Raw genomic sequence first — 25,191 nt, forward strand, 5'->3', positions numbered from 1 at the left:
CCGCGATACGAACTAATACATGAATAACGAATGAACATACTGATTACACGTACTATTACGACTTGCTATTACTGAACTATTAACTGTGAACTCGCTCAACTAGTTGTTGACTCTCTGCTGCATGCCTTGCAGGACCTTAGTTACTTATGGAGCTTGCACTAGGAAGGAGCAGGTTGTTGTGGAGCATGGATCGCGGATGCCATGTTAAAACGTTTAAACAATCAAACTTAATATTACTTTGGGTTTACATTTACATACTTTGGATTTTCATTATTACGCTTCCGCTATCGGTACTATGTTTGGTTTAGAACATCAATTGTATTGAATTGGGTTTTACGAACTATCTTATTTATATTATGCTATGTTCAATATGATTGATGGCTTGATCCTGGTCATGTCACGCCTCCAAGCGGTGGTACTCCGCGTGTGGATTTTGGGGGTGTGACACACCATGTCGACCCACTAGAAGATGACACCCTCATCCAACAATTTGCACGTGCATACCGCGAACTACAACAAAATCTCGATGACGATGAAGATGATGATGACGTTCAAGAAGCCCGTTCAAGAAGTTGATGTTACATCCGCTCGGAGACCATGGAGGAGCGAGGAGGAGGTCGCCTTGCTCAAGGCATACTTGCACACCACCGAAAACAAGAAACATTCCAACGAGCAAAGAAAAGACTTGTTTTGGAGACAAGTCATGGCTCATTTTCGCCAACTTCTCGGTTCAACGGAACGAAACATGGATCAAATGACTTCGAAGTTGGGCGATTTGAACCGGAAAATGAGTAAATTGAACGGGTGTTTCATTCAAGTGGTACGTTTTTTTTTATAAATTTAAAACTGTTTTTTTTAATTTTTATAACATATAACTGTTCTTTATTGAAATTTTAAAATTAGAAAACTGTTTTTATAAAACAGAATCTGTTTTATAGAAAAAAACAGAAAAACAGTTTTTTTTAATACAGAAAACTGTTTTTTATAAAAACAGAAACCAGTTTTTATAAAAAAAACAGAAAACAGTTTTAAAAATAAAACAGAAAACTGGTTTTATAAAAAAACAGAAAACAATTTTTATAAAAAAACAGAAAAACAGTTTAAAAAAACAGAAAAAACACTTTTTTTAAACAGGAAACTGTTTAAAAAAACAGAAAAACAGTTTTAAATAATTTTTTTTGTAGAATCGAAATCCACAAAGTGGAGCGAGCGAGGTGACTATCATGAAAACCGCCAACGACGACTATTGCCCACTATACAAAAAGAGAAGTTTTCCACACTTGGCGGCATGGGAGGTTGCGAGACATCACCCGAAGTGGGTACCGGTTGATTTGGTCGACATGGGTGGGCCGACGGCTTCAAAAAAAAGAGGAGGTTCCAAAAGATCAAAGACCTCCGAGTCGGGGAACTACACGACTTCCGCGTCGGATAACTTGCCCCAAATGAACTTGAACGACGACCCCGTTGACGAACCCATTCAAGACGATATACCGACAAGGCTGTGCCGCAAGAAAAGTGGTGATTTGTTAAGTAAAGGAAAGGAATCGGTGGCGGAGTCGATCTCCGAAATCAAAGAGGCTAAATTGGTGGAAATAACGCAAGCCACCGAAAGAAGAGAAAAACTTGTGGCGGCAAAACTTAAATGTGAGGAGGCATATATTCGACACTTGAACGAAAAAGAAAAACATAATGATTTAAAGATCTTGTTAGAGCCGCACACCAATCTCGACGAACCGTTTAAGTCGGTAATTCAACAAAAACGCGAGATATGTGAAAAGTGGGGGTGGGAGATGCCTTAAATTTTTTAGGTTTTTTTTATTTGCAATGTTTATTATTATTATTATTATTATTATTATTATTATTATTATTATTATTATTTTAGTATGTAATTTAGGTTTTATTTCAATGAAATGGAAAATTGGTATTTAATAAACCAACCTTTGCCCAGTTGGTAAATAATAATCCAACCTACAGAATTGGTATATAATAATCCTACTTATCAACATGTTGGTACTCAATGAACTTCTGTTAGTTTTTTTTAACTAAAGTTAGTTTTTAAGTTTTATTTATTACACAAACAGTCCCTGTAGTTGTAATTTACTAGTTTTAACTATGAGCTAATAGCCAAAATGGTCCTTGAGGTTAATAGCCACAGCACCGCCACCACCGCCACCGCCACCGCCACCACCGCCACCGCCACCACCACCACCGCCACAGCACCGCCACCACCACGATTAACGCGGTAATTTACGACCCTTAATTTCGTGATTAACAAGCGATTAACGCGACATTGGATTTACAAGATCTCTTGAGAGATCTCAATATCTCTATACATAAATGCCTTTTAGTCTCATTCACAAACAAACACAGAGAAGTAATCTTCTCAACTAGAAAACCCTTAGTTTTCTTTGTCTGCATATTGTACATACACACACAAACTTTATCTTCTTCATCTCACAAACAAAACCCTATCTCCTCTCTTTCTCTCGATTACTTTCACAAGCAACAAAGAACAACCCTCAATCTTCATTCCCTCCTCTCGATCTAGGATCCGGCGAACCAAAGAGGAGCCGGCCAGCCGACACTGCCGGTGGTCCCCTCCGATGAGCGACACCCCCCTCCAATTTTCGTTTGACAACTGCCACCACCAGATGGTGGCATATGGTGCGGCGGTGCGACACAGAGAAAAACGGGAGAGAAAGAGACTGAGAGGCGAGAGGCTGAGAAGAGAGGAGGGCGGCGGCGGCGGAGGTGAGCAGCGGCGGCCGGCAGTGACAGCGGCGGTGGAGCTTGGCTCCGTCAAAATCTTCCGGTAAACATACCCCCCTTCGGTTCCTTTTATCTTCTGATGATTGAAGATGGTATTGATTTGTTGTGGTTAATATTGTTTAACTCAGATCTGAGTTATGTAGGGAAACGGGTGGTGGTGGCGGTGCTGTGGCTATTAACCTCAGGGACCATTTTGGCTATTAACTCATAGTTAAAACTAGTAAATTACAACTACAGGGACTGTTTGTGTAATAAATAAAACTTAAAAACTAACTTCAGTTAAAAAAAACTAACAGAAGTTCATTGAGTACCAACATGTTGATAAGTAGGATTATTATATACCAATTCTGTAGGTTGGATTATTATTTACCAACTGTGCAAAGGTTGGTTTATTAAATACCAATTTTTCAATTTATAATTTATAATTTTAGTGTTTTATTGTTAAGGGGAATTGACCTGTAATAATCCCACTTAGACCTTATTGGCTATTAATAATCCCACCTCAAATATTCCCCCCCCTCCCCGAGTCCCACCTTTCACCTATTTTCCTACAATGGCCCCCGTTAAAAAAACTTAACGGAGTTAAGCTTTTTTTCCAAATTACAAACAGATTTTTGATGGCTTTTGATCAGAACGATGAAACGAGTCCATTGATGTAAAACTTACTTCGAAATGGTGCTCCAGGTGACTTGATTTTGGTTAATTGGAAATTTAAACACCCGAATTGAAGCACCGTTTTCATCGTTTGGAGCACCGTTTCGTGGCAAGTTTTACATCAATGAACTCGCATCGTCGTTCTACTCAAAAGCCCAAAAAAATCTGTTTGTAATTTGAATAAAAGCTTAACTCCGTTATGTTTTTTTTAACGAGGGACCATTGTAGGAAAAATAGGTGAAAGGTGGGACTGGTGGGAGAAATATTATGAGGTGGGATATTAATGGCCAATAAGGTATATGTGAGATTATTACAGGCCAATTTCCCTATTGTTAATTTATAATTAAAAAAAAGGTTCTGAGTTATGGAATTCCATCACAAGTGATGAGCATTTTCACTAAAATCATCACTAGTGATGGAATAAAGTTTGATTATATGACAGAACTTGATTGGAAGTTGTGAGTTAGTGATGAGTGATGACCACCCCTACCCCCTTAGAATATATGTTTAATACTAAACTAACTTTAATATAAACAATACTAAACTAACTTGTTGTTTTTTATAATAAAATATATTTTTTTCTAAAAACCCTTTTTAAACAAGAAACAATTTATATATGTACTGCTTTAATCTATATTTTGTTTTGGGTATGAGATCAGGCATGCACTTGGTCGCATACTATTATTAGAAAGCCCTTAACTAATTACCCTACTTGTATGCTGTCGTACCCACACACTCTCCAGTTATAAATCCTACTCATGTGCCTCATCTTTCTCATTCTTCCAATTCTCACACACCTTCTTCACTACAACCATCAACAGGTTTGTATATGTATATGTATATGTCATGTATATTATTAGATATCTCTCTCACTCACTCACTCACACACACCCACACACACACACACTTTTTATTTGCTCAAGTCCAGTAACTATGCCTATATACACAGAATGGCATTTCATGAGACATAGCTACTGACAGCGTTCTCAAATTGGTACAACCACATTTTGATTCGGCTAGGGCGAAGTGAAAGCGGTTAGATTTGTCTTTTCTATATAGTTCTAATTTCTAAACTTTGGCAAACCATATATCTGAGAAAGGGGTTGCAAAACACCTTCTGGTCTCATCTTTGCGCTTTTTAAATCCTTTTCAGGACATCAAGATGGCGGATCCGCCCAACGTTATTGAAACCGACGAAAATCGCAATGACAATGGCAGAAACAATGAAAACAACAGTGACACCAACAATAGCAATAATAGTGGTAATGACGACGAAAACAGCAGTGCTAGTGCTAGTGGCAGAGCTAGCGGGAATGGTAATGACAGTGGTGGTCACAGCGGTAATGGCAATGACAATGCCAATAGAAATGGAAATGACGACGACAATGAGAATGACAACAACAATGCAGTCCGTGACGGTGATGGAGATGGCAATGTTAATAACAATGACAACATTACTGGTGAACGAGACAACAATGTCGACAATGATCCGAAGAAAAACTCTTGTTCATGTGCGAAATCAGATTTTTTCCCTGAAGAATCATTCCAGAGCTGGTCCAGTTATGGAAAGGCCTTAATGGAAACCAGAGCCCGTCTAAAAGAACGTCTCCTTTCCCGCTCATCAGACGATCATGAGCTCCATGGGCTGCGCGCTCGAAGCCAGAACCAGATGAAGCGGAACCTTAACTGGTTTGACCTCATCTGGTTTGGTGTTGGAGCTGTGATGGGTGCAGGAGTTTTTGTCCTAACTGGAGAAGCTGCTCATGATTTAGCGGGTCCAGCCGTTATCATATCCTACCTCGTCTCTGGCTGTGCCGCTCTACTTTCTGTCATCTGTTATACTGAATTTGCAGTTGAACTTCCAGTGGCCGGAGGCTCATTTGCCTACCTGAGAGTTGAACTCGGCGACTTTGTAGCTTTCATTGCAGCCGGAAACATCCTATTCGAATACGTTGTAGCTGGAGCTAGCGTGTCGCGTTCATGGACGTCATATTGTGCAACCTTGTTCAACTATAAACCAAACGAATTCCGTATTAGCATGCCATCTATGGGAAAGGGTTTCGAGTACTGGGACCCAATGGCTGTGGTGGTATCTGTAGTCATATGTATCTTTGCATCTTTCAGTATGAAAGGATCATCGAGATTCAATTCGGTTGCAACGATAATCCACATTGGTGTCTTGCTTTTCATAATCATAGCCGGATCAACAAAGGCCGATCTTGCCAACTTTGATCCCTTTTCACCTTTCGGTTTTCAGGGTATTTTGAAGGCTTCATCTGTGATATTCTTCGCGTATGTTGGGTTCGATGGAGTGGCAACGTTAGGAGAAGAAACCAAGAAGCCGGGGAGAGATATACCTATCGGCTTAGTCGGATCTATGTTAATTGTCATCACCACTTACTCACTTCTGGCAGCAGTAGTGTGTCTAATGCAACCTTACAATGAAATTGATGTTGACGCCCCCTTCACAATTGCATTTGAAGCTGTGGGGATGAACTGGGCGAAGTTATTAGTCGGTATAGGCGCATTAAAGGGAATGACTACTGTTCTATTGGCAATCATCATAGCCGAATCAAGATATTTCACCCACATTGCTCGAACCCACATGGCGCCACCCATTCTTGCCGTGGTCCATAAAAGACTTGGGACACCGGTAAATGCAGCCGTCATCATGACTGCTACAAACTGTGTAGTCGCGTTTTTCACGAGCCTGGACGTCCTTGCAAGTCTTCTTTCCATTTCTACGCTTTTTATTTTCTCCCTAGTTGCAATCGGGCTATTAGTGAGACGATACTACTCAACAGGGGTGACATCAGATAAAGATAGAAACAAGCTGATTATCTTCTTGGTGCTCATTGTTTGTTCTGCTACTGGGATGGCTTTACTTTGGGCATGGGGAGTAAATAGCTGGTTGGTGTATTTGTTTGTTGTCGGAATCTGGTTTTCGGCCACATTGGGTATTCGCTTGAAGGTGAAGCAAGCAAGGTGCCCGAAGCTTTGGGGGGCGCCATTAGTTCCATGGCTTCCGTCGGGCAGCATTGCATTGAACTTGTTCATGATGGGCTCAATTGATGGTGCATCTTTCTTGAGGTTCATGGGGTGGACTGCTGTCTTGCTGACATACTACGTTCTTGTGGGATTGCATGCCTCATATGATGCGTCGAAGGAGGCTGTCAAGATGCAGGTAGAAGATAATGAAGTTGAAAGAGGAAATAATAGAGAAAGAGTGCCTGCAACTTCTGAACCTGTAGAACTCGATACAATAACAACTAGTCGCGTTTAATGTTTTATTAACTGTGATTAATTTGGTAAACTTATGAAAAATATGAAACACCAACTTAAAAAAAAAAAAAAAAAGACTCATTTCTAATATACACGACTTCGATTGTTTCACGTGGTATGTATCATATGTTATTTTGTACCAGCAACATTTGAAAAATGGTAACAACAGATCTAATGCAAAAAATACACTTACAACTTTGAGCTTGCATATGATTTTATAAAGTGGTTTTTTTATTAATATTCAAAATCATTAAGAAAGGATCATCTAGTGAACAACATAATAACAAATACTCAAAATTCAACACAATCCACAAAGTTCCCTACAGCGGCAGGATTCAAAAGGGTCCAGCTGCACCCCCAAGGTTCTTTACCTGCATAAGATTTTTTTTTTATAAAAAAAGAATAAACAATAAAAAATAGGGTATGGCGTTGTGCACAATTTGAGGCAATAGAAAAACATGTAAAACACGTACCATTTATGAACTAATTTAATTATCTTCTCTTGTTTTGAATTGTCAAGATCACATACTCTGCTGCATCAGTAATTGCATTGAACCATTTCGGTCTTCCGGTTGATAACATGCGATAACCCAACACGCATCCAAGTAAAGTTCCACACCCATATCCCATCACGACCACTTTCCATGTGAATCGATACTCCTCCTCATCTCCATCACCTTCAGGTTGTGGCTTCTCTAGATGCTCACTGCACTGTTTGGGCAACGGAAGCCCACAGAGTTTTGGGTTCCCACCAAATGAATAATTATCAAATGTGTTGAACTGATTTCCTTTTGGAATGCGGCCCATGAGATGGTTTTGTGATAGATTTAAGACCTCAAGAAACGTTAAGTCAGCAAGGCTTTGAGGTATCTCTCTTGTGAGTTGGTTCCATGATAGGTCTAATGATTCAATTTATGTTATTTTCCCAAGAGCATGTGGGATTTGGCCCATTAGGCTGTTGTGTGACAAGTTGAGCGCTTTCAAAGATTTCAGATATCCGATGATATTTGGAATCTCCCCTTCAAATTTATTGTCCGATAAATCAACAATTGTGTACTGATGTAGCGCGTGATACGGAAACGAAGATCAAACACATTGATTCAAAGAATACCCGTGTGTTCTTCCCCAACCCCCCAAGATTCCACCCAAAAGGCACGGAATTTGAAGTGAAAAAATTGATTATGTCAAAATTCAAGTCTGCTTTTTCATATTACTAGAGCAACATATAAATAAGAACAGAAATTCGAAATGGGCCTAAAAAAGACAACGGGCCAAACACAAGCCCAAATACAAAATGCCCAAAATAGTTCAAAAAACATAAAAATGCAAATAACTAATAGAAATAAGTGTTTTTTTGGCCCGGACGATGACCCAAACCGCCGTTTCGCCTGGTCGCACGCCCAAAACGGACCCCCGTAGCCCAAGTTAGAGCCATTTTAGTGAAGCCCCTTTTGTTACACGATCTTGGGCCTCTAAATACAAAATGGCCCGCTCCTCCATACTTGGGCCCGCATCATGTACTCAACCGAAAGTCGTGAAAAGTTATGTTAGATTTTATCATGAACTATGCACTCTCCAATATTGGTTAGGACTTTGAGAAGCATAAAGTTGGTGAATGTTTTTTTTCCTAACAAACTATGGAATTGAGAATATCCCTGCAAACAACAAAACATATCTAACCCAAGCAAGCTGCTTGCTGGATACAACGGAAACATCATTGTAAAGACTCTTATTTTGCCTACTACAACTTATCAAACAGTTTTGCTAATGATAGTTTTAACTTACATTTCACTTAGGCATTTTCTCAAACAGTTGGAGTGGATCCAGCGAATCAATAAAAAAAATTATTTTTTGTTGGTGAATTCAACCCCAAATATGACAAATTTCACACCATGTAACTGAAGTAAACAAGATCTAAACAATCACGTAAAAAAATCACCTGAATTGGAGATGAACAAAAAGATATTAAATCGAACATACATGTATTGGCGACGGCGTAGAACAGAACGGGTGGGTAATGTTGAAGAACACCTTCGATTATAATCAGCATCGACGTATAAAGAAGAGTAATCCGTGATAGTGTTGAAGAATAATCATTATTCAATAATAATCAATTCAGTATTTTTACCATTTGACAAATACTACATAATAATAAATACTCAAAATACAACACAATACAGAAGTTTATCAACAACTGCATGATTCAAAAGGGTCCAACTCCACCCTTAAGTTCTTTACCTGCATCAATTTAAAAAAAAAAAAAAACAAAGTAAAGCGTTTTGCACAATTTAGGGTATCAGAAAAACATGTGAAACACGTACCATTCATGAACTAAGTTTACTATCTACTCTTGTTTTTTCCTCATCAGGATGATATGCTCTGCTGCATCAGCAATTGCATTGAACCATTTAGGTCTTCCGGTTGATAACATGAGAAATCCCAACACTATTCCAAGTAAGGTTCCACACCCGTATCCTATCATCACCACTTTCCATGTAAATTCATTCTCCTCATCTTCTCCATCCCCATCACCTTCATGTTGTGGTTGCTGTGGATGCTCAAAGCACTTTTGGGGCAATGGAAGCCCACAGAGTTTTGGGTTCCCTCCAAATGAGTCCCCTTCAAACGTGTTGAACTGCTTTCCTTGTGGAATGCGGCCAACAAGATGGTTTTGTGATAGATTTAAGAATCCAAGAGACGTCAAGTCAGAAAGGCTTTGAGGGATCTCTCCTATAAGTTGGTTCCAAGATAAGTCTAATGATTCAATTTCGGATATTTTCCCTAGAGCTTGTGGGATTCGACCAGTTAGACTATTGTGGGACAAGTTGAGCATTTTCAAAGAGTTCAGATTTCCAATGATGTTTGGAATCTCCCCTTCAAATTTATTGTTTGATAAATCAACAACTGTGAACTCAACCAAAATTCGTTCAAAATCTCGTTCCGTTCCTTTCCACGCAACAATGACAGAGTAATACATGCGACCTACTTGCACATATTCTGGTTCAGTGTCCTTTTTTAGCACATTCTTCATGGCATTGAAGTTTTGAAAATATTTTGTAGGGAGGTGGCCGAAGAACCCATTATTTGATAAATCAAGCACACGCAGACTTGAAAATGGGGATTTAACCGTAGAAGAGGTTACAATGTCACCATGAAAATTGTTTGATCTGAGGACAATAGCCTGTAATTTGGGAAGATCTGCTAACCAGACAGGGAATGTGTCATTTAAGTGATTGTTGCCCAAATCAATTATTCTCAAATTTTGACATTTGTACAAAGAAGTAGGCACCCTTCCTTCTAATTGATTTTTATTCAAAATAAACCCCTTCAACTCACTCCAATTCTCGTATACATTTGGAATAGTGCCGGTTATGGAGTTATTTGAAAGATCCAAAACCAACAACTTGTCTCCCCCTATCTCCCCTATCCAATCAGGAATGTGTCCATGTATATCATTACTAGATAGATCCAAGTGTTTAACTTTTTTCATGGCTCGAAAGGACTCTGGAAACACCTTTAGATCGCAAGAGACCAAACTTATGATCCCAAAATTAGGGTTGACATAATGATTAGCATTACTGGTCGTAACAGATATACCACTGTGTGAGAGAATGAGTGTTTCAAGGTTTGTGAGGCTTGATAACAATGCATCCAACTCCCAGTCACCTCTAAAATTATTAGATGAAAGGTCTATGTAAGTGAGGTTGGTAAGTCGTTGAAAAGTCTGTAGAAGGGGGCCATGATCAAGCACATCAATCTGGCCGGTTAATTGATTTTTAGTGAGGGATAATCCTTTTAATGATTGAAGAGAAAACAATTCAAGTGGTATATTTCCTTGGAACATGTTATGACCAAGTCTAATATATTCTAAAGAAGGAAGGGTGAACAATGAAGAAGGCAGTGTTCCGGAAAGCTTGTTAGATGGTAAATATAGAAAAACAAGGTTTGTAAGGTTGCCTATGGATTTCGGAAGGGACCCATTCAATCGACAATCTGAGAGATCCAGGTACTCTAAAGATTTGAGATGGCCAATTGAGGTGGGTATCTCTCCAGATAAGCTTGTTTTTGACAGATCTAACCACCAGATTGGGATGGGAGTGCTTGTGTTTACCTTGGGAAGTGGACCAGAGAGATTAATGTTCTCTGACATATAAACTTCTCCCAAATATCTAAGATTTAGGATGTTATCAGGTAATTTCCCTTGCAGGTTGGTGGAGCTAAGATCAAGTGCTCTTAGAGGAGAAGAGATGTTAAGATAGGTGGGTAAAACCGAACCTATATTAACTTGAGCCAACCAAAGCTCTGTCAAAAAAGTAGAATTCTTAAGGAGATAATTAAAAATACGAGGTTGAATTAGCAAATTATCAATCCCATTCAAAGAGAGATCAAGCGAAACCAGTTTAGGAAGAAGTGAGATCTCTGAAGGGATATGCCCTGTAAAACTGTTATATGACAAGTCAAGTTTTTCCAAAGATTGAAGATTGAAGATGTTGTGAGGCAGGTTTCCTTGCAATCCAGTGTTTTGAAGATTTAGCAATCTTAAATAAGAAGATATATTAAGATTAGTAGGTAAAACTGAAGAGATTATCACGTATTCAAGAGAAAGTTCTTTCATAACAGTTAAATTTTGAAGCAGATTGATGAAAACGTGAGGTTCAAGATTGAAATCAATCCCGTTCAAAGAGAGATCAAGGGACACCAATTTACGAAGGTGTGAAATATCTGCGGGGACTTGACCAGTAAATCCACAATTAGAGATGTTGAGATGTGTGAGACTACTAGAAAGCATGCCTATGTCAGGTGGAAGTTGGGAATCAGTAAAATCATTGTAAGCAAGGTTGAGTTTTTGGAGACGAGGGAGGTGAAAAAGAGTGGTGTTAGGGTGGATAATACCTTGCACCATGCCACAGCTCAGATCAAGACCGACAACGTCACCGGTAGAGTGGTCACAAGTGACTCCATTCCAATCACAACAATCTGTACTTGTATTCCAGTTCATCATAACTGGAGAATAACCAGAGCCAAGCCAATCTTTACATTTGTAGTCATACTCATAATGGTTATCATTGATGGAGGAAAGGTTTTGTTTAAAGTGAAGCAAAGCGAGGGTATGTTGAACAGAGCATTTATGAGTGGTGTTGAGAGAAGAGGATGAGGTAGAAGAGATAATGAAAAATAAAAGAAAGATCAAATTACTCATTTTCTTCAATTGTATGTTTGCAATGGTGTAGATGTTCACACTTTGCTACAACCTATAAATACACACAGACACACAGTAATGGTACAAAAAATTCCATGTAAGCCTTTCACACCAACTTGCAAGTCTCCGGGTTCGATAGACCCATAGCAAAACTTTCAGCTGTAGATAACATAAAGATAAACATAAACTTTGTGAATATTCAAAGTGTAGACTTTAAAATGGAGGTAGGGTCTTAAATTTAATGTTGTTGTCTACTTGTGTAGAATTTTCGATAGCATATTGGTCCACAAGACATTGCTCTGTTCATGTTGTGGCCCTTGTAAGGTTTTGGAGGTATACTGATACAAACCTGTAGATTGACCCATATCTTGTGTGAAGCTCCAGTTGGATATTTGATCCGTCTAATTATTAGGGGGAATGGGTTTTGGGGGGAACAGTTTTAGGAGCAAGTTGTGGGGCAGTTTCTAGCAGTTAATTACCTTTTCTTTTTATGTTAAATAAGGCAGAATAGGGAATGTTTCAGTCGAAGTTATTTATCTAAATTAGGGTTTCTACACCTTGTAACCGGAGATTGCCCATCTCGAATCGGGCCAACTATCTCTTTCTTTGTGTTTTCATGTATTCGAAGTTTTCAGTTCCTAACATATACCTGCAAATATCTTGTAACATAATTAACCTAATTGGTTTTATGAAATTAAATTAAGGTAATAAATATGCAAATATCTTGTAATTATTGTTTGGTTGTTCTCTCATCAGACTTCTGCTGCTGGAATATAATTATATCATATGGAACTGCCGGAATATAATTATATTATATGGAAGTGTTTTATTTTGATAACAAACATGAAACATGCGTATAGATCGATTTGTTTATATTTTAGCCCTCGCACAAAGATTTTACTTTGCTACCATCTATATAACTCAAAAATAGTACAAAAATGTGCATGTAGCTTCATAGACCATTGCTGCTTTTAGCCTTTTCTATTAATTTGCAAGTCTTTCCGTAGATAGACCCGTAATTATAACTCTCATGAACCTTCAAGGGGTGACGCGATACTGGTTTTCCGCCTTTAACACTCTTGAAGGTGACCTACAAGTGCAAGCTACGTTTTATCTCATCCTATTTGTTAGCATGGTATTGGCGGGTTTTTTATTAATTATTTTTTTTTAATGTGTAACTGTGAAACACAAATCTTTAGATGTTTTTTTTTTTCAATCGATTTGATTGAGGCTTAGATGTGAGCGTGAGACCAAAGACTTTTGGTAAAGATAAGGTAGGGTCATATGCTTGGATTGGAGATGAACAAAAAGATATTAAATCGAACATGCCTGTTGTTGAAGCGGGGCTGCTGGAGCAGTGAGTTTGACGGTCGTTGGGAGTAGGACAAGGACAGCGAGTGATTCAGGCGCAGGTGTCAAACAAGACAGGTGTGGGTGTCCGTTTCATAGGGTGGTGGCATGCGGTTGCTGGCCAGAGGGTATCACCGACGTGAAGGAGAGGCGTTTAGTAGGGCGGGCGGTGGCAGCGTGAGGGAGAAAGTGGCGGGTGTGAAGGACGATATTGTATGGGCTGTGAGGGAGAATGTGGAGTTCGATAAATTATCGCAAGAAGAGAAAAAGGTCATTAAGATTCAAGAAAAAGGAAGCAGCAGTACCAATTGTGCCAAAAATATTTTTTGCCAGCCTAATTATTTGGTTAGTCTCCTATACATAAGATGTAAAATACTCCTTAATGCTGAATCCTAATTACTAATGAGGTGAGGAACCTCAGATATTCGGACCAAAGGTTCAATAATCACAAATCATTATGTAAGTTTCCTATCATCTCAAACCATTAGCAATAAATTTCACAAACATCAGAGGGACAAATCAACACATACACATTGATTTACCTCCATATCAGATACGCATCTCAAACAAACTTGGCAAAACAGGTGGGTAGTGGGTAGGAATGTGTTTGGGTCAAAATGGGTGTCACCAAACAACAAATCCTTGAGCAAGCTTCTTGAGCTATCATGAGTCACCTTTGATTTTTTTTTTTTTTTTCGTTTCAAAATTGAACATACTAATCTGCTGTGAAAGAGAATGAAATTAATTATCATTATACAGAGTCGACAATGCTCAGAGATGCTAAAGTTCCCCTATATATACAGAAAAAAGAAGATAAATTTCAAGGAAAACTGATGATTAGCATGGAAAAAAAAGAAGTAATCTACGTAGGCGCATCATTCAAGATTATAAACCCTAATTATCAAAACACCTGATTAGGAGTAGTTGAGGGAAGATATAATGTGAAGAAATTTACAATTCGTGATAGTCAGAACCACCTTCGATTTTAATCAGCATCTACGTAAAAAAGAAGAGAGTAATAATCTGGATGAAGAAGTGAACGATTAGTTTGGCAAGCGACTTTGACCCGTTGAGTATATATTTGTAGCCCATTTGACTATTTAATTGTGGTCCAAAATCGCCCACTATGTCAATAAAAATACCCATTTGACCCATCGGCTTAGTAGGATCTATGTTTATTGTCATCACCACTTACTCACTTCTGGCAGCAGTACGTAGTGTGCCTAATGCAACCTTACAACCAAATTGACGTTGACGCCCCCTTCACAATTGCATTTGAAGCTGTGGGGATGAACTGGGCAAAGTTATTAGTCGGTATAGGCGCATTAAAGGGAATCATGACTACTGTTCTGTTGGCAATCATCATAGCCGAATCAAGATATTTCACCCACATTGCTCGAACCCACATGGCGCCACCCATTCTTGCTGTGGTCCATAAAAAACTTGGGACACCGGTATATGCAGCCATCATCATGACCGCTACAAACTGTGTAGTAGCGTTTTTCCCGAGCCTGGACATCCTTGCAAGTCTTCTTTCCATTTCTACGCTTTTTATTTTCTCCGTAGTTGCAATCGGGTTATTAGTGAGATGATACTACTCAACAGGGGTGACATCAGATAAAGATAGTGTTAAGGGTAGATTGCAAGTCAACAGCCTGGTCAACTGGATGGTATCTTTTATAATGTTTTCTTTACTTTTAATAAGTTTCCAATAGTCGAGGGGCTAATTGTGGCAAGTACAGAAAGTTTGGGCTAATCTTGTAATTAGGTTGTTAATGGTTGTTAACAGTTAGAAGTTGTTAACTAGGGGATTAGGTCATTAGCTCAGATAGATTTTTTTCTTCTCATTTTCATTACACTCTTGTAATCGTTGATAGTGATTGAATAAAGAAGTAATCGGTGGTTTTTGGTGTGAGTTTGTTCTTAATTTCTCTGGTGTTCTTCAACAATTGGTATCAGAGCCTGCGTTTGGCTCCGATTCAGAGAAATTAGGGTTCAATTCAAGTAAATTGTGAATTGAAAGGAGTCGCCATGGTGTCCACTAAGTTCGAATTGGAGAAATTCGACGGGAAGAACGATTTTGGGTTGTGGAGAGTGAAGATGAGGGCATTATTGGTTCATTAGGGAATCGTAGATGCTCTGGCTGGTGAGGCAAAGTTACCAGAGGGTTTAACCGATAAAGAAAAGAAGGATATTCTTGAGAAGGCTCATAGTGCCCTCATTTTGAGTCTGGGAGATCGGGTGTTGCGAGAAGTGTCTAAAGAAACTTCTGCTACGGGAATTTGGGCTAAGCTGGAAAGCCTGTACATGACAAAGTCTCTTGCAAACCGTCTCTATCTCAAGAAGAGGCTGTACACCTTCCAGTTGACTTCAGGTAAAAGTTTAGAGGATCATACTGATGAATTTAATAAGGTGATCTTGGATTTAGAAAATATTGATGTATCTATTGATGATGAAGATAAGGCTATAATCTTTTTAGCCTCACTCCCTCAATCATTTGAGCATTTTGTTGATACTCTTATGTATGGGAGGGATTCATTATCAATGGAAGAAGTCTTGGTTGCTTTAAATTCTAAAGAACTTAAGAAAAGAAGTGATGCTAAGGAAGAAATAGGTAAGGGTTTGGTTATAAAGGGAAGACCAGAACAAAAGTCTTTTAGAGGCAAGAATACACCTAGGTCTAAGTCCAAGTTTAAAAGAAAATGCTATATTTGTAATTCTGAGAAGCATTTTAAAAGAGATTGTCCAGATAGATTCAAGAAGAAGAAGTATGATTCGGGGTCTAAGAGTCAACATGGGGTGTCTCCTGATAGTTCTAATGATGGGTATGAAAGTGCTGATGTACTAGTTGTGTCTAAGGGAACTCAAGATGATAACTGGATACTAGACTCAGGAGGTTCTTATCATATGACTCCTAATAGGGAGTATTTTCAAGACATTGAAATGCTAGATATGGGAACTGTGAAACTGGGAGATGATAGGCCATGTAAAGTACAAGGGCAGGGCACTGTCATTATTAAACTTGAAAATGGCACTGAGTTGAAACTTGTTAATGTTAGGTTCATCCCTGAACTAACAAGAAACATTATTTCACTTGGCATTTTTGAGAAAGAAGGGTGCAGTGTAAATCTAAAGAATGGAAAGGCCAAGATAATAAGAGGTTCTATGGTTATCTTTACTAGCACAAGAAGAGGGAACAATATCTATATGTTGGATGGCAAGGTGTCACAAAGTGTAAACTACTATGTTGAAAGGCCCAAGATGAGTGATGTTGTTCTTTGGCACAAAAGACTTGGTTATATAAGTGATCAAGGGCTAAGTGAACTAAAGAAACAAGAGGTTCTTGGCAACTTTGATGGAAGAGAAGCAAGATTATGTGAGCATTGCATTCTTGGTAAATCTCACAGAGTAAGATTTACTAAGGGAATTCACTCAACCAAAGGTATCTTAGATTATGTTCATGTTGATTTGTGGGGGCCTGCAAGAACCATGTCTTCAGGAGGTGCTCTGTATTTTTTGTCTATAGTTGATGACTTTTCAAGAAGGGTTTGGGTATATGTTTTGAAGGGAAAACATGAAGCATTTGCAAGGTTTAAAGATTGGAAGACCTTGGTAGAAACTCAAACAGAAAGAAAAGTGAAGAAGCTGAGAACTGATAATGGCTTGGAATTCTGTAATGATCATTTTGACCAGTTTTGCAGTGGTATTGCCAGGCACAGAACAGTCCCAGGAACCCCTCAACAGAATGGGTTGGTGGAGAGGATGAATAGGACATTCCTGAATAAAGTGAGATGTATGTTACTCAGTGCAGGGATGCCTAAGAAGTTCTGGGCTGAGGCTTTTACTACTGCTGCTTATCTTGTAAATAGATCACCATCAACTGCCATAGGTCTTAAAACACCTATGGAGATGTGGTCTGGTAGAAAAGAAGAGTATGATAACCTGAGGGTTTTTGGTACATTAGCTTATGCTCATGTGAAACAAGGCAAGCTGGAAGCAAGGGCAGCGAGATGTATCATTCTTGGATATCCAGAAGGTGTAAAGGATCATAAATTGTGGAGAGTAGATAATGGTTCTCCAAATGTGCTTAATAGCAGGGATGTAGTGTGATGTGCTACAAGTAGTTCAAATAAAATCAACTAAAATAAACCTAAAATTAGACTCAAGTAATAATAATCTAGACTCTCTAAACTAGACTAAACTACTCACCGGCAATTGAACCGGTCGACTCTAGTAAAGAAAAGCAAGTCCGGACGTCGAACCCACAAGGACTCTAATTAACTACATTAACGACTTTATTTAGACTGACACTGACACTAACTTAACTATTTTTGTGTTTGAGGGGTGATGGATGGTATTTGGATTGTGATTTATATGTGTTTAGTGTCTAATCTTATGCATATTTGAGTGTTTATATGTGTGGAATTGGATAACTATGAGAAAATGATGCTTTGCAGGTTAAATATGAAGATTAGAGGTGTTTTGGAGAAAGAAATGGACAGTAAATAAAGATATCAAAGCATGATATGATAGAGAGTTGGAGTACAAAGACGTGGGCGCAAACGGGGAAGAAAACGGAGTTAAAACGAAGAAATTATGAAGAAAACAGTTTTGTGAATAAGCTGCCGACAGTAGCCTACGGTTCTGACAGTAGCCTACGGTTCAGGGGTTACGGAAATCAGGTTTAATGTGCGAAAATTAGGTTTTTATGGGGATCTTTTATTCCATTCGACCTGGGACGATTTTGGGGAGACCATTAGGGGATTTTTGGGCATTCTTCCACCATTCTACACCTTCTGATCATCTTCTAATCATCAATCATGCAATTTCTCATCAAGATTGAAGATCAAATCAAGAGCATGAGCGGCTAAACCACCCGTGATCATCTTCGGGACTAGGGTTTGTGTTAGGAACTGGGTTGACCTAGTTTTACAAACTTTTGGGTTGAGATTTGACTAATCATTCGGTTAGTTTATCTTTATTGTTTATTTGTTTTTGATTAAACATTGTTGGATTATCATTGCATACTCGTTCATCAGTCATTTGGTTTTGTCATCAACAATTGGGATTAAATTCTAAGTTGTCATTGTTTTTCAACCTTTAACCATTGAACTCGTTTATGTTTAAGAAATCTAGGATTGGTAATTAATTAGGTTACTATTCAGTTCATCAATCTTTCGGTTTCGATCGTGGATCATTGCAACCAAATATATTATCTGTTAATTATTTATCAAAACAAGTAGTTAGCAAATCATGTCTATATGATTTCCAATTGGTAGTAATTAGGTTACCCGTGTTTCTACACAACCTGAAAACCCGGAGATTGGTCATTTTTTCTCATAATTGTTTACAACCACATTCATTACATTTGTTTTTTCTAATAACTCTCTTAATCAGAAAAAGCAATTAGTTTAGAATTAGATAATCACTAAAAACAACGAGCTTTCATACTTTCCACTGATTCCCCGTGGATTCGACACCCTACTTGCCCTTTACTAGTAAAATGTGAATAGGACACTTTTAACTTATATTTTTGACCGACCTTATGACATCGATCAAAATGGCGCCGTTGCCGGGGAATCGGTGCGCTTAGTTTAGTTAGTTGTTTTTGTTTCTCATACACGGTATCATTGATGGAGGAAAGGTTTTGTTTAAAGTGAAGCAAAGCAAGGGTCTGTTGAATAGAGCATTTATCGGTGGTGTTGACAGAAGAGGAAGATGTAGAAGAGATGAAGAATAAAGAAAGGAAAAAGAAAAGCAAAATCACATTACTCATTCTTCTTGATTGTATGTTTGTAAGGACTGAAGATATTCATACTATGATACAACCAATATATAGACATATACTCAGAGCAATTTTGCATGTAGTTGCAAATAGAGGTGCAAACGAGCCAAGCTACTCGAGCTTCACTTGAAAATAAAAATTTGAAACGAGCCGAGCTTAAACGAGCTCGACCCCAAGCACAAGCCTAAAAACAAGCTCGTTTAGTAAGCGAGCCCGAGCTTCACATATCGAACTCGAGCCAGTCCACGAAACTACGTGAGCCCACTATTTATATAAAGTTTAATTAATATATTAAATATATATTTAAATGATAATAATTACTATTTATAGAATTACGAAAAAAACTGACTATTTATATAGTGATAATTATAATTAATATAGATTAACTAATAAATAACAAACGAGCCGAGCTCGAGCTTGAAAAACTTCACACGAGCCGAGCTCAAGCTTTAGAAACAAAGTTTGAATAGAGCCGAACTCGAGCTCGAGCTTTCAAAAGTGAGCCCGGGCTCGACTCGGCTCATTTGCACCCCTAACTTGCAAAGACCATTAATACCTTCAGTCTTTTCCAACTCATGGTTGATCGTTTGTGGTCTAGTAATATTTCTAAATGTAAGTAAAGTCTTTCCACTCATAGGCCTCTAAGTCTTAGTCTTCGTCTGATTATGCAAAATATCCTACTTTTCATTGTTTGTGCTCCAATAATAGCATTTTTCACCCAGATACATAGTGGAGGACTTTTCAATACCGTGTCTCTTGGTCTACAGGACATTTGACTTGTTCATGTTGTGGCCCTCTTTAAGGTTTTGGAGGTATACTTGCAAATATCTTGTAACATAATTAAACTAATTGGTTTTAGGGAAACAAATATCAGAAACATGTTATTGCTTCATAAATTACAATTAAAATGCACATGTTACCTTTGTTTCAAATAATGACCATAGGCCGCAACTGACATCTTCATGTTGTATACTCTGTTCATGAAGGAAAAACACAGATTTATACAATCAACTTCATTCACCTAGCTATATGTGTATACAGAACTAGGAAACAGAGATAAAGAAGCGGCACTGTGGATCACAAGGGGTAAATTGAGTTGGTTTTTAGGTCTTAAACTATGGGAATCCAGCTTCTACTCTACAGTTTGATTTCAAAAATTTCCCAAACCATGAAGCAATCCATGACTTTGGATAACCGTCTTGAACTGATAATTTAAAGGGGGATTTTATGCTTATACTGATCTAATGACAAACAAGAATAGTATGATGAACATGGACCACAACTGAAGTGACATTTCACAACTCAAAACATATATATACTCTGTCCAGATAAACAAAAAATATATATATCCGTATCAATGTACATAAAGTTGGTTAATTTATTGAATTCCTCGAATTAGTATGGGTATGATTACTGGTGTTGCCTTGTATAGCAAGATGATCAACAGCAGGATCAATAACTCTATTCCAAGGTCTCATTGTAAGAATCCCTGCAAATAATGCATACAGATCCTCTCCTGCGCCAAATTTCATGCAATTTTCCTTAATTCCCTTGGTATCAGCCAATACTAAATCCTACACAGGAACTCACATGCTTCAGTTATTAATGACATAAAGATGGTATAAAGAGAACGTGTCATTTAAGATTTTAAGAAAAAGGAAGGATCACCTTCCAGAGGGCAACATAGTTGGTCCAAGTGGAAATGTTAAGTTGCGTGTATAGACCATGGTCCAGCAGTACCAATTGTGGTTTTCTTCTTCCTTTATATATACAAACAGTGTCACGTAGATTAATAAAATTTGGTTAATCCACCATATATAAGATGCAAATTATTCCTTATTACTAAGTCCCAATCACTAATTACCTTCCAGAGGGCAAAATTGTCCACATTGATTGATTTACCTCCATATCAGATGAACATCTCAGATAAACTCTTGAAGGTATTCGTAGATCGATTGTATGAGTGAAAACGGGTGCGGGTCATGAAAATCAGTGGATTCAATGGGAAAAGGTGCTTAAACCGAAGAAGTTTGGAGGCTTTGGAGTTGGGGGTATTAAAGACTTCAATTGCGCCATGTAAGCAAAGTGGTGGTGGAGGTTCAAACAAGAACCAAATCAGTTATGGGTTAAGGCAGTCGAGTCAGTTCTTGCAAAAGATAAGAACTGAAAGATTGAGTCATGCTATCATTGTGTGGGAGATTTGATGCAGTGGAGTTGCAAGTGGAAGAAAAACCAGAGTTCAATCGAGAAATGGATGCCTTGGTTTAAAAAAGTGTGCCTTAGGCGCACCTAGGCATAACAAGGCTTAAGCCCCTATGCTTATAGGAAATATATAAAAATTATACTACCTTTGCGCTTGGCGCCTCAGTTTTAGACCTTTTCGCTGTTGTGCGCTTCTTGCGTTTTAAAACCAAGATGGACGCAGATTCGTAGATTGATGAATCTGTTGTACAAGGTTAAGGTCACAAGAAAAAGCGACAACTGGACTTGAGGGGACGACCTAGGTGATGAATTCTTAACAAAAAAGCGGTAGAAGGAGGATCTGTGGGAATGGGGCAGAAGGATGTTTGGTGTTCAAGATGGAGCTGGCCCGCAGGGGAGTTGTGCCTTGCTGCGAGATGTGTTTGGTGGCAAGTGTGTGTGGATGAAGATGGGCTTACCACCAGAGGCCCAATCAGTCGTGGATAGGTTGTTGAAGTTTCTTTCTGGATGGATCAACTGGGTTCTAAACTTTGTAATACATGCGATCCACATTTTGGATGTTATAAAGAAACCTAGAAGCATAACCAGATTTGCATAATCTAATTATGTTAAATTTGATCATGAACTGTGCACTCTCCAATATCGGTTAAATTTAAGTGTTCTTCCTAACAAACTGTGGAATTGAGAATATCCCTACAAACATATCTAACCAAGCAAGCTGGTTGCTGGATACAACGAAAACATCATTGTAAAGACTCTTATTTTGCCTACTACAACTTATCAAACAGTTTTGTTAATGATACTTTAACTTACATTTCACTGAGGCATTTTCTCAAACAGTTGGGGTGCATCCAGCGAATCAATAAAAAAAATATATTTTTCGTTGGTGAATTCAACCCCAAATATTACAAATTTCACACCATGTAACTGAAGTAAACAAGATCTAAACAATCACGTAAAAAAAATCACCTGAATTGGAGATGAACAAAAAGATATGAAATCGAACATACCTGTATTGGCGAAGGCGTAGAACAAAACGGGTGGGTAATGTTGAAGAACACCTTTAATTATAATCAGCATCGACGTATAAAGAAGAGTAATCCGTGATAGTGTTGAAGAACACCTTCGAAATTAAGGGGGTGTTTGACTTGGCTTTTATTTTTTTATTGAGTTAATTGCTAAATTCGTCCATGAGGTTTGACTCAAATTGCTAGATTAGTCCAAAATCAAGTTTTGTTGCTAAAACAGTCATTGGCCCTAATTTATGTTGCTAATTCAGTCCATTGAAAGGGAAAATGATTGGACTAAATTAGCAATTTGAGTCAAACCTTAGAGACGAATTTAGCAATTAACTCCTATTAATTGGACTGAATTAGCAACATAAATTAGGGCCAATGACTGTTTTAGCAACAAAACTTGATTTTGGACTGATCTAGCAATTTGAGTCAAACCTCAGGGACGAATTTAGCAATTAACTCTTTTTTATTTGATAAACTGTTTTTAAGTGTTTGGATTAGTTTATAGCTTATTTTCTATCATTCTTCAAATAAGCTTAAAAACCATGTTCAAATAAGCTTATTCAAATTAGCTTATTAGCTTATTATTATATATATATTAAACACAAATGTCGGTGACATTTACCTATTTGGTACATCATGCTTTTTCCTTTTGGTCCTTCAAGTTTGAACTTTTATTGGCTTCAATCCCTATGCATCGTTTATGTACTTAATTTTTTTTCTCTTTGTTTTCCTAACTACTACAACGAAAAATAAAGTGTACAACAAGTGTTTTATCTTTCTAACTCTTCTATTTTGGTAATTAGCATTTTTAGCCTCTATTTCATTTTACATGTTATGCGTTTTTAACCTATTAAGTTTTTTACTAATCTAATTTTCCTTAACTTTCGTTCACTAATTTCTTTCTAAAAAAACTAATTTGTCGTTGTCTTTATGAACATAGTAAAATATCCTTTTGACCCCCTCGAGTTTCTAAAGTTTCCAGTTTGCTTCTATCGTTTCTTTACTTAAAAAACTATTTCTTTTCGTGTTGGTCTAAATTCGAATTGGTCTATGTTTCGGCGCAATTATTTTTCTTGAAAGGAGTGTGGTCAAATATAGTGAGTTTTCATTTAAAATAACAATATTTTACATGCATATTTTTATGTACGTGTAGGTATAAATTCAAGTTGATCTACATTTCAAGTCAAATATAATACGTATTCTTGCTTATTTTTATGTACATTTCGTAAATTTTAATCCGAACCGAGTGAAGTTAAATTGTTGTTTTTTTCCTTTTAAAAAAAAGCTCTAATTACTAATTAGTCTTTTCTAATTACATGTGTCAGCTTTTCCTTTATACCCATTATGTTTTCTATGTACTGGTATATATTAAAACTAAAGGTCGGTGACTTTCTACTCACACTCACCTCTTCTTTCTTATATATTAAACTTTGGCGAAAAGCAAACAAAATGGGAGTCTCCTATATTGGTTGAGCGTATTAATAATAAACTAGACATTAGGTGTTCGATCCCTGATCTGTTCTTTTTATTTTTGCTATTAGCAATTTGTAAGTCTCATATACTCAACTAAAAATTGTTATGTCATTACTAATAAAACTAATATATATTAAAAGGTGTGAATTAGTATTCACACTTTTTAATTTTCTCTCAACTTTCGATATTGATATTTACACCTCTTTTAAATTTTAAAAGTTTTGTAAAATGTCATTTAACTATCTTGAGTTTTTAAATATTAAAGTTTATTCCCTGTACTTTCATTCTTTAACTTAAAAAAAACTATGTTCTTATGTGCTTATTTTTATGTACGTGTAGGTATAAATTCAAGTTGGTTTACGTTTCAATATCATTTTTTGGAAACGACTAGGGTCAAATATAGTTTTCATGCCTATTTTTATATACTTTTTCAGTTGATCAACGTTTTGACGTAAATTTTATTAGGAAACAAATCAAGTCAAATTTAATACGTTTTTATTCGACGGAATAAATACGAGTTATTGTATGTTTTGACGCCGCCGCAACGCGCGGCAGGTACAATTACTAGTATAAGCTAATAAGCATAGGTTTAAAAAGCTAAAACAAACACCAAATGAAGCTTATTTTGTAAATAAAAGCTAAAAAAGCTATAAGCTTTGTTAAAAAAGCTAGGCCAAACACCCCCTAAACTGGTTAATTTGGGAATCTACTTTGACCGGTTGCGATTCATTTCAACCCAACCCGTTGACTATCTACTTGTAGCCCATAATCCAGTATTTATTTGTGGCCCAAAATCACCCCACTATGAGTCGTCTATGACTATTATTATATTTATATATATTTATATTTATATTATTATATATTATATATATTATATTATATATATTAATACGAAGTCACGATGAACAGTAAATTTTAAATTTCAATATTATATATACTAGATTTTCCTCGTGCCGCGCGTTACGGCGGCAACATCACGTTTGTCACTTCGTTACACGCGTTACAATGATTACATTAACATGTGGTGCCCACGCGTGATGTGATATGTTTTTTACTTTATCACACATGTTACGTTAATAACATTAACGTGGTTAGGTAAAAAGGAGTATAATGTATCGCACATTGCAGTGTAAAGTCGTAAAAATAATTTAATCAAAAGAATTGAAGCGTTTGAGAAGATGATTTGCCCACGTGTGACGTAACGCGATTTTGACTTTATTACACACGCTATGTTAGTGACATTAATGAGACTTGACAAGGATAAAAGGAGTATAATCTCTCGCATGTTGTAGTGTAGAGTCGTTAAGTGATTTAATCAAAAGAATTAAAGTGTTAGAAAAGATGAGGTCTGAAGTTATCAAGTAGAGATAAATGAGGGGTCAAAGTTGTTAAATATCAAAAGTTACGGGTCAACGTGTCGATAATCTAAGAATCATTTTTTTTTTTGTCAAAGGAAC

The 25,191-nt window shown here is 37.4% G+C and overlaps 4 protein-coding genes and 1 long non-coding RNA gene across 5 annotated transcripts; 2 read left to right on the forward strand and 3 right to left on the reverse strand.

Annotated features, from left to right (window-relative positions):
• The first annotated feature begins 469 nt into the window (after positions 1–469).
• Positions 470–1,799, forward strand: LOC110907826. The gene is made up of 2 exons (XM_022152751.1): positions 470–820; positions 1,185–1,799. Exons 1-2 carry the CDS (start codon positions 470–472, stop codon positions 1,797–1,799), a joined length of 966 nt encoding a protein of 321 aa, XP_022008443.1.
• Positions 1,800–4,178: 2,379 nt separating this feature from the next.
• Positions 4,179–6,748, forward strand: LOC110904902 (cationic amino acid transporter 1). The gene is made up of 3 exons (XM_022150768.2): positions 4,179–4,244; positions 4,373–4,458; positions 4,577–6,748. Exon 3 carries the CDS (start codon positions 4,586–4,588, stop codon positions 6,704–6,706), a length of 2,121 nt encoding a protein of 706 aa, XP_022006460.1. The 5' UTR covers positions 4,179–4,244; positions 4,373–4,458; positions 4,577–4,585; the 3' UTR covers positions 6,707–6,748.
• A 170-nt stretch (positions 6,749–6,918) lies between these two features.
• LOC110904903 lies at positions 6,919–7,998 on the reverse strand. The gene is made up of 2 exons (XR_002572841.2): positions 7,179–7,998; positions 6,919–7,076 (listed from the first exon to the last, which is right to left on the reverse strand). It is a non-coding gene; the product is annotated as an uncharacterized LOC110904903 (long non-coding RNA).
• A 787-nt stretch (positions 7,999–8,785) lies between these two features.
• On the reverse strand, positions 8,786–12,058 carry LOC110904904 (receptor-like protein 52). The gene is made up of 2 exons (XM_022150769.2): positions 9,027–12,058; positions 8,786–8,943 (listed from the first exon to the last, which is right to left on the reverse strand). Exon 1 carries the CDS (start codon positions 11,903–11,905, stop codon positions 9,050–9,052), a length of 2,856 nt encoding a protein of 951 aa, XP_022006461.1. The 5' UTR covers positions 11,906–12,058; the 3' UTR covers positions 8,786–8,943; positions 9,027–9,049.
• Positions 12,059–20,248: 8,190 nt separating this feature from the next.
• LOC110904905 (putative ABC1 protein At2g40090) lies at positions 20,249–22,402 on the reverse strand. Its single transcript, XM_022150770.2, has 3 exons — positions 22,253–22,402; positions 20,709–20,800; positions 20,249–20,614 (listed from the first exon to the last, which is right to left on the reverse strand). The coding sequence occupies exons 1-3, from the start codon at positions 22,320–22,322 to the stop codon at positions 20,414–20,416; spliced, it is 363 nt and encodes a 120-aa protein (XP_022006462.1). The 5' UTR covers positions 22,323–22,402; the 3' UTR covers positions 20,249–20,413.
• Between the last annotated feature and the right edge of the window lie 2,789 nt (positions 22,403–25,191).

Source organism: Helianthus annuus, chromosome 14 (genome assembly GCF_002127325.2).
Source record: "Helianthus annuus cultivar XRQ/B chromosome 14, HanXRQr2.0-SUNRISE, whole genome shotgun sequence".
In the NCBI taxonomy this organism is placed as follows: domain Eukaryota; kingdom Viridiplantae; phylum Streptophyta; class Magnoliopsida; order Asterales; family Asteraceae; genus Helianthus; species Helianthus annuus.

Excerpts from the sequence above, each read along its gene's own strand:
- LOC110907826 (XM_022152751.1), top strand. The coding sequence starts at position 470 with ATGACACCCTCATCCAACAATTTGCACGTGCATACCGCGAACTACAAC. Across the intron at positions 821-1,184 it reads ACGGGTGTTTCATTCAAGTG|AATCGAAATCCACAAAGTGG; the intron begins GTACGTTTTTTT and ends TTTTTTTTGTAG.
- LOC110904902 (XM_022150768.2), top strand. The coding sequence starts at position 4,586 with ATGGCGGATCCGCCCAACGTTATTGAAACCGACGAAAATCGCAATGAC.
- LOC110904904 (XM_022150769.2), bottom strand. The coding sequence starts at position 11,905 with ATGAGTAATTTGATCTTTCTTTTATTTTTCATTATCTCTTCTACCTCA.
- LOC110904905 (XM_022150770.2), bottom strand. The coding sequence starts at position 22,322 with ATGCTGATTATAATTAAAGGTGTTCTTCAACATTACCCACCCGTTTTG. Across the intron at positions 20,801-22,252 it reads CTACGCCTTCGCCAATACAG|GAAGAAGAAAACCACAATTG; the intron begins GTATGTTCGATT and ends GTATATATAAAG. Across the intron at positions 20,615-20,708 it reads ACTATGTTGCCCTCTGGAAG|GATTTAGTATTGGCTGATAC; the intron begins GTGATCCTTCCT and ends GTTCCTGTGTAG.